General features: G+C 44.3%; 1 protein-coding gene across 1 annotated transcript in view; it reads right to left on the reverse strand.

The window, feature by feature from the left end:
• Positions 1 to 8949, reverse strand: part of DOCK5 (dedicator of cytokinesis 5) — a 196041-nt gene that overhangs the window by 77264 nt on the left and 109828 nt on the right. The window contains exons 10-12 of the mRNA XM_012807685.2: positions 8557 to 8686; positions 5459 to 5531; positions 2460 to 2602 (exon numbers count right to left, since the gene is read on the reverse strand). Coding sequence (XP_012663139.1) covers positions 2460 to 2602; positions 5459 to 5531; positions 8557 to 8686 — 346 coding nt within the window. The remainder of the gene's footprint in view (positions 1 to 2459; positions 2603 to 5458; positions 5532 to 8556; positions 8687 to 8949) is intronic.

Genomic DNA, 8949 nt, shown 5'->3' on the forward strand with positions numbered 1-8949 from the left:
GGCTCAAGCGAGTCTCCTGCCTCAGCCTCCCAAGTAGCTGGGACCACAGGCACCCGCCACAACGCCCAGCTATTTTTTGGTTGCAGCCGTCATTGATGTTTTGGAGGGCCTGGGCTGTATTCGAACCCGCCACCTTAGGTGTATGTGGCTGGCACCTTAGCCACTTGAGCCACAGGCACAGAGCCATGAGCCATTTTTCTGAGAGAAACAAATAAAAAAAAATTGCCAAAGCAAAAGAATTATCTGTATACAAACTAGCTTCTTTGATATACCTAAAAAGTAAAAAGTATACTACAAAAGGGTGATGTAAGAAACTGTGAATTTATATCCATTAAATGAATCTCACAAATAAACAGGACAGGAATAGACAATTCACACGGAAGTAAAAGGAGTTTATAAATATTTGGCAAACCAAAATGTGGAAAAATATGTCTTAGATAAGACAGAAAGATTATTCTCCTCCTTATATAAAGAGCTCATAAAATCCAAGACAGAAAACTTCAGGAAACCCATCAGTATTTATGAAGGCTAGATTAATTCACCTCTAAGTCATTTCGTAGGATACAAATGAACTAAGAGTCCACTTTTCACCTTTCAGCAGGTAAAGATACTAAAAAATCAGTTCACAAAAGGAGCAAAAGGATAGGAGATGAACATTTAAACACGGTGACTGGTACCCACTGGAAGAAATCTGTGGCAAGAGATCTGGCACAGGATCTTGGGGATTAAGCTTGTTTCTACCATTTGACCCAGAAATCTTAGTGCTGAGAATTTTCTTGGGGAGGTAGTGCTAATTATAGAAAAAGTCTTAAGTAGTCCTAGGACAGTTATTTACATTTATGATCGTGACTAATCAGAAAGTACTTAAATGTCTATAGGGGGATTTAATTTGCTTAAATCTAAGCAATGGACTACTACGCAGCCACAAAAAATATTTGTGAAGAGCATAAAAACATTTGCAAAGTGGCTGTTTTGTCAAGTACCAAGAGTGGAAATGACTTTTCAGTTTTGTTAAAAAAAAAAAAAACACACACACACAACCTTGAGGCTGCCATACATATATAAATAGGGAAAATGGGAACTTATAGCTAAATGTACTTTTATTTACAAAATTTTTATTTATTTTCATTATAAAATTTTACAAAATATTTCTCTGCATGTTGATACATAAATACAAAAAATATTAAAAATATAAAGTATGAGTTTCTTAAATTTCTTATTTATGGTGACTTTTGGGACATCCTGTCTTTAAGTATCAGAGTTTTCCATTCTAATTGAAATTATATTCTTAGGTTAAGAGCTCTAAAAACCCACAATATATTAAGGTATTTGTTTCAGACTATTTGATTTAAAATTCAGCTTCAATAAGCAGAACTTCTCTCAGTTAAAACTTTATCAACAGAATGTTCTGTGGAGGTACTAAAAGCAACTAACAACGTTTTGGATTACTTTTTTGAGACAGAGCCTCAAGCTGTCCCCCTGGGTAGAGTGCTGTGGCATCACAGCTCACAGCAACCTCCAACTCCTGGGCTCAAGTGAGTCTCCTGCCTCAGCCTCCCAAGTAGCTGCGACTACAGGCGCCCGCCACAACACCCAGCTATTTTTTGCTTGCAGCCGTCATAGTTATTTGATGGGCCCAGGCTGGATTCAAACCCGCCACCTTGGGTATACATGGCTGGCACCTTAGCCACTTGAGCCACAGGCACCAAGCCAGGATTACTTTATATTAATATATATTCACTTTTGTATTCTTCTCTTCCTCTCAGTTTTGGGAAATGTAATGGGAAAAACCTATTCAGGATGGCACATAATTATTCACGAATCTCTTCTCTGTTTGTGCGTCTACCTGGAGTCAGCCTCCAGAACGCAGGGTAGACAAAAGTAAGGAAAGATTCCGGGGATATGGCTGGGCTCAGCAGCTCATGCCTGTAATCCCAGCACTCTGGGAGGCCACGGCAGGAGGATCACTTGAGCTCAGGAGTTTGAGACCGGCCTGAGCAAGAGCAAGACCCCGTCTCTACTAAAAATAGAAAAACTAGCCAGGAGTGGTGGCAGGTGCCTATAGTCTCAGCTACTCAGGAGGCTGAGGCAGGAGAATCGCTTAAGGCCAGGAGTTTGAGATTGCTGTGAGCTAAGCTGACATCGTGGCACTCTAGACTGAGCAACAGGGTAAGACTCTGTCTCGAAAAAAAAAAAAAAAAAAAAGATTTAGGAGATAAAAATTTGTTCCATAGAAATTCCAAAATACAACAGTGATCCAAGTCACTGCTGGGTGTATCTTAGCGTTCTTCGAGTATTAAAAGTGTCTGGTACAAAGTGAGGTGGGTGGACCCCAGCAGAGGCTGTTTTATATCAGAAAAGATAAAGCAAGGGCAGGAGTCCAGGGACCCAGCTCTGAACGTCCCCCCACCCTTAGCAAAGGCCCTTCCCAGCCCAGCACACAGGGCCGGGCCGTGTACCTTGGCCTTTGTGATTCACTTCCTTCGCAGCTATCACTTTGTTTAAGACTGAAGTCAGGGGCTCGTTCTCCCCGATCACGTGGGATGTTATCAAGGGTGACATGATGAGCTGCCTCTGGCGGATGTAGGTCTCCATGGCGATCCTGGGAGAGACAAAAATAAAGGTTGAGGAGGGAAGGGAAGTCTGGGGAGCACCGCCTCTGATAGTGGTGACTTGTAGGGGAGTAGCTCGGCAATATCACACTACACTCCATCAGGCCTCTGGGTGCCTACCTGAAACACTAAATTCATCTTGGAAAGACTTAAGGCAAAGAGGAAAAAAAGAAACCCAAGAATAAACAAAACTGAAGACCAAATGTTAACAGTTAAAATCACAGGCAACACTCCAGGCTCTTTCGGAGCTGCTGTAAAGGAATTTAAAAAGGACCCAGTGCAGGACAGGCGGGAGGCAGCAGCCCCAGCCCTATTCCTACTTGACAGTTAGCTCTGCAGGAGTTTCCCTCCAGACCTCAGTGTCCTCAGAAGACATGAGATGAGCTCTGATCACTTGCCTTTTGATGCACCCCCATCTAGTGCTGATACCCCGTGTATGAGAGCAGTGTCCAAGAGGGGCATCTGGTGGGTATTCGTAGATTTCTGTGCCATGACTAACTATACCCACAACTGCGATGGGTGCAGCCAAGTAAGCTTCACGTGAATGGTCACATCAGGCTGAGACCCAGAAAGGGTAATCAAAGAACCACACACAGTCTCCATCTTAGGGACAGCAAACACCCCATCAGTAACTGCAGGTCACCTTGGAGTTCTCCTCTCTGCCCGCTCCAGGCAGGCCAGCTTTCTCTGCAGAGTTCCTTGCACCCTGAGAATAAAACTCACTGCATGTATGGCTGGGAAAGGGACTGCCAGCGTCTGAGGGTTTTTTTGTTTCCAAATGAGTCTGTCTAGATGGATTTGTAAAATACACATATAAAACCCTCCTAGAGGAAAACACTACTGAGTGTTTGAAGTGGGTTATAAAACGGATTATGAAATAGGTCATAAATCTTAGAAGTTAAATGCCAGAGGCTGCCATTCGCATGGTGAACCCGTGACTGTGGCTGCTGGCTGCACAGTGACCTGGAATCAAGTTAGGGCCGGGTTTGTCAGGCACTCAGAGTGGGTATTATCACACAGTGGGGACAAGCTCAGGGCTCACTGTGGTGACATGGCTTCGGGAGGACAGCTAGTTCAGAAATTGAACAGAGAGGCAGACAACCAAAGAATGAAACCCACCATAAAGGTGAAAACAGACTGATATTTTCAAATATCAGTAACTTTCAAATCCATGAACAGTGTTCCTATTAGATATATAATATAATAATATTAATACAAATACACACACATATATATAAAATCCATTATATATGCATATGGAAGGAGCAGTATTTATAGGTATGGTACTATGTATTATATTTTATATACATTTATATTTCTTCAACACATAGTTTTGTGCTGTATAACAAAGTTTTGCTCAACGATAGCCCACATACACAATGGTGGTCCCGTGATACTATAAAGGTCCTGTGATGCTGTAGCTCTCCTAAGGCTGTAATGCAACACAGTACCTAGTCTATGTTTATCTAGAGTCAGACACACATTTACCACTTTGTCACAGCTCCTTACAGTATTCAGCACAGTGACATGTCAAACTATGGGTGACCAAAATGTCAACATAAGGCCAAAATCTATTTAATTGCATGAATCACTCTCCTCTCTTCCCCATTTCCATCCAAGAACTATCATGGCATCAGAGATAAGGATTTTTTTTTTTTTTTTGAGACAGGGCCTCAAGCTGTCCCCCTGGGTAGAGTGCCGTGGCATTACAGCTCACAGCAACCTCCAACACCTGGGCTCAAGTGAGTCTCCTGTCTCAGCCTCCCAAGTAGCTGGGACCATAGGCACCCGCCACAATGCCCAGCTATTTTTTGGTTGCAGCTGTTATTGTTGTTTGGCGGGTTATTGTTATTGTTGTTATGTTTCTTAAGTGGTAATCCAGTTTTCTCCTACCCCAATTTTTTTTTTTTTTTGCCTAACTTACCTTTCTTCATTAATTTGTGATATTATTTGTAAAAGTATGATATATTAACTCAAATATCCGTGGTCTGGTTTCTGCAATTCTTAGTTTGTTCTATTGATCTGTAGAGGGAGTTACAAGTGAGCTGAGACAATGACATCTAACTGGCATGACAGTGCCAGCAGGGGTCAGTTCCAGCAATGTTCCCAGCCTCTGCCCGGCCAGCTCCCCTGCACTGGTGCTGGAGCCAGGCAGACCTGAATTCCCATTTATAGGCATTGAGACTGGCTCCCAATGGCTCCTGAAGCTCATTGTGAGGGGCCTTGCAAAGCCCTATGGGAATCCTTTCATGTACGTTCAGGTTGGCTGTCTCTCCAACTTGCACAAACCCTAAGCCATGGATCAGTCACCTCTGTTCTCTCTTATCTCCTAACGTGCTACTCCGATGAGGTCCCCTGACCAGTAGCACCTGTAATCAACTGGAGGCTTGTTAGAAGCAGGCCTCAGACCTATTGGATTAAATTCTTTATTCTAACATGACCCCAGCTGATTCACATGCATGATCCAGTGTGTGCAGCCCTGTACTAACCCACGAGATTCCCTGTCTTCCGTGAAACCTGTTCTGTATGATCAACTACAAATATATGCTGACACCTGTCACACCAAAATGGCCCCATTCTCAGGATTCTGGCACAGACAGACATGGCCCTTGATTTACATATTCCTTAGGTCACTTCGGTAGACTCAGGAAAGTTTAGGTTGCCGTCTTAAATAAATCCAACATAAAGGACTTTGAAAATAGTCTTTGTCCAGCTCCTATCTGACAATCTTCTCGCTATGGGCCCCTCCTTCCCTAATGACACCCAGCACCTGGTTCTGTGCAAACATGCCAAGCGGCTGGCTAATCCAGGTCTCAAGTCACCGGGAGGAATGCCAAGGTACTTACTGCTGAAAGGGAATAAAATACTGCTTTTCTTCATCATCCACCTTCCCGTGTACAATATCAGTAATATCCATCACTGGAAAAGAGATAAACCTCATTAAAGAAAGTAATTGCTTCACGCCTCAGCAAGTTACGATGGAGAAGGACAGTAAACACCAGAGGAGGAAGACACCACACTGGGACAAGGAAGGTTCTTTGATTTCTAAGCCAGCGATGATTCCCGGTGTATCCGGCCCTGCAAGACAGCAATGCACAAGGTACTTGGGAAGAGGCTTAGATACAACCGGATCAGTCCTGCAGGCTACCGTGTTTCCCCGAAAATAAGACACTGTCTTATATTTATTTTTTCTCAAGAAGACACATTAGGGCTTATTTTCAGGGGGTGTCTTATTTTTATTAAGTATAATACAACAATCTACATTTATTCAAATACAGTTAAGTCATCTTCTTCTCGAACCTGACGGGGGCAGGGCTGACCTTGTTGGTGGGGCTGGTGCTAGTGATGCAGGAACTCCTTTCCCCTAGCCGTTCGCTTGGGTGCAATAGGATGCCTGCAACTGTGGTTACCACACGTGCACCTTTATAAGTGTGAACGGCTCAAAGAAAGGAGCTGTGGCACATAAAAGGTATTCCAGTCTTCCTTACTGCTCTGCACTGAAATGCATGTATAGCCACGCCCATCACTAGGTCTTATTATCAGGGTAGGGCTTATATTTAACAAATACATAGAAATCCTGCTAGGGCTTATTTTGGGGGTAGGTCTTATTTTCGGGGAAACATGGTACACACTTTAAAGATTCTATAAGATCAAGTTGCTAAATTCTTGAGAATTTTGACACTAGATTACTTTTTAGTTAGTCTGCATTCAAAGCCACAGACAGCACATGGTTTCGGCAGGAACATCAGAAGAATCAAAGACCTGGAGAGAATCTCAAATGGAAATAGTCCACATGTCTTTCTGATTTGCCTACTTTCTGAGTAAGCCAGGTCACCAACAGCACAGAACAGATTAGTGATTTGCTCCTTTCCACACAAGAAGAGCATTTAACAGTAAGGCCCTGTTCTAAGCCTACTGCAGGTGCTACCCAACTCATACAGATATCTTGGCCCCATTTTAAGAGATCAGGAAACTGAGGCACAGAAACTTTAAAGAATTTGCCACAGTGATTACAGAGCCAACCCACATAACCACCTCAGCCAGAGAATTAGCACCTGGGTCACTCCACAGCTACTAAAATTAGGCAGGGCTCCCAGCAAGAGGCGATCCCTTGGTTAATAAATTACAGTCCGGCCATAAAACACACAGTGACAATCTACTCCCCAGATAACTTGGAGATTAAAAAGAAATACTGTTATCTGAGACAATAACTCATAATGAAAAATAAAGGTAAGGAAAGAAATGCCGTCTCGAAACTAACTCAGACAACGCAGCACGGAAAGCTGGGAAAATAATAACACTGCTGAGATGTAGGAATAAGCAGGGAGCACGGTCAACTAGTCGGCCCTTCATGGAACCCTACTAAAACTGTACCAAAAAAAATATGGAGACGTTTTTATTTGACGTCCCCAAATAGGCAGTTCATTTGTTGACGCCATCACCTAGTTACTCCTAAGCTCTGCTGATGGTTGGAATCAAGGCTCATTGTAAATCAGTCACCTCTCCCTTCCTGCGATGTTCAATACCCCCCACAAGACACACACACAAGAAAAAAAAAATAGAAAAGAAAGTAAAACTCTGAAGCTTCATGCCTGAGTCTCTCTGGCCCATTCTAAATGACACCGCCCTTGAAGATGCCCTACCCTGTTCCTTTTCTGGAACAATAAGATCGCCAGACAGGTGGCCACCTTGTCCTGGGCCAGGGCCCCTGGCATCATCTGAGATGTCATTTTCATTCTCTTTTAGGAAGTAATGCTGTTCCCTCTGGTCAGAGCTAGAGCAGCAAGTGAGTCCCAGGGCAGACAAGGGCTGCAGCGAGTCTCATGGGGGACGGAGGCCACTGAGCTCTCCACATACCTCATCGGGTCAACTCTGAGAACACGGGGCACCTGGACCCTTGTTCCAGGAGCACAATTATGATGTTTCATTGATGGCCGTCAAACTGTCAGTGACCAAAATGTCAACGTAAGACAAAAAAATCTATTTCCTCAAATGCACCAACTACAGGGGAAGATATCATACTTCTTGGAAGGTTCTGGGTCTGCTGTGAGCCCAGGACAACGTCGAAATTTGAAGACCAAATTTCCTAGATAGGCAAAGCGCTTGCCAGTGTATTTTATGCCACTAAATTCAAATGCAGACGGAGGCAGGGGCGTCCTCAGGGCAGTCATGCCCGAGGTTGTGAATAAGACACTGTTTGGGGCACTCGGTGGGGACACCAAACCCAAGAAAAGACACCTGGTCGCCCCAGGCAGCAGGTGTGTGCCTGATTACCCACCAGGACAACCTGTCTCTGGGCAGGCCTGCCCTTCTCTCTCCCTCTTTGTTTTAATTTTCAAAATTAAAGCAAAACACACATAACATAAAATTTACCATCTTCACAATTTTAAATGTATACAGTTCAGCGGCCTTAAGTGCATTCACGTGGTTATGCAGCCGTCACCATCATCTCTCCAGAACTTAAATTCTGTCCCCATTAGACACTAGCTCCCCATTCTCATCCCCCAGGCTCTGGAAACTCCCAATTCTACTTTATCTGGAGAAATTCGACTCCTCTGGGTGCCCCATGTATTTGTCCGCCTGTGACTAGCTTATTTTTACTCAGCATCCGTCCTCAAGGTTCACCCATGCTGTGGAATGTGCCAGAATTTCCTTTTTAAGGCAAGGAACACTGCACTGTACGTATGTGTACACCCCACGTTTTGTTAATGCATTCGTGTGCTGCTGGATTCACGCACTGGGCTGCTTCTGCTTTTCAGCCACTGTGAATAACGCTGCCGTGGACACAGATGCACCAACATCTCCTTGAGACGCTGCTTTCAATGCTCATGACGTGGGACTTCTGGAGCATCTGGCAGTTCCATGTCTAATATTTTGAGGCACCATCGTCCTGTTTCCCACAGCGGCCACACCTTTTGCCTTTGACCCTGGCTGGTTCTCATACCTGCTACTCCGAAAGGTCTGCGGAGGCCACAGGTGTGCTTCTTGCCTTCCTTCAGCTCCATGTGGCCCACGCGGACGATCTGGCACACGAGGCTGATGCGGGGCCGGATGAGGTCGGTGCTGCTGAGGTCCTGTGGGGCAGACAGCATGGGGAGACCAGGTCAGGCTGAGTCACGCTGCCACCTGCATCTTTTCCTTCAACAACAAAATACTGTGCTTGGCTCTCACTGCTGAAGTGTGTCTGTGCCACACTGGGTAACTGTCAAACTATGGGTGACCAAAATGTCAACATAAGGCCAAAAGCTATTTAATTGCATGAATCACTCTCCTCTCTTCCCCATTTCCATCCAAGAACTATCATGGCATCAGAGACAAGGATTTTTTTTTTTTTTTT

Source organism: Otolemur garnettii, unplaced genomic scaffold, assembly GCF_000181295.1.
Source record: "Otolemur garnettii isolate 467f Iridium unplaced genomic scaffold, OtoGar3 scaffold00074, whole genome shotgun sequence".
Taxonomy (NCBI): domain Eukaryota; kingdom Metazoa; phylum Chordata; class Mammalia; order Primates; family Galagidae; genus Otolemur; species Otolemur garnettii.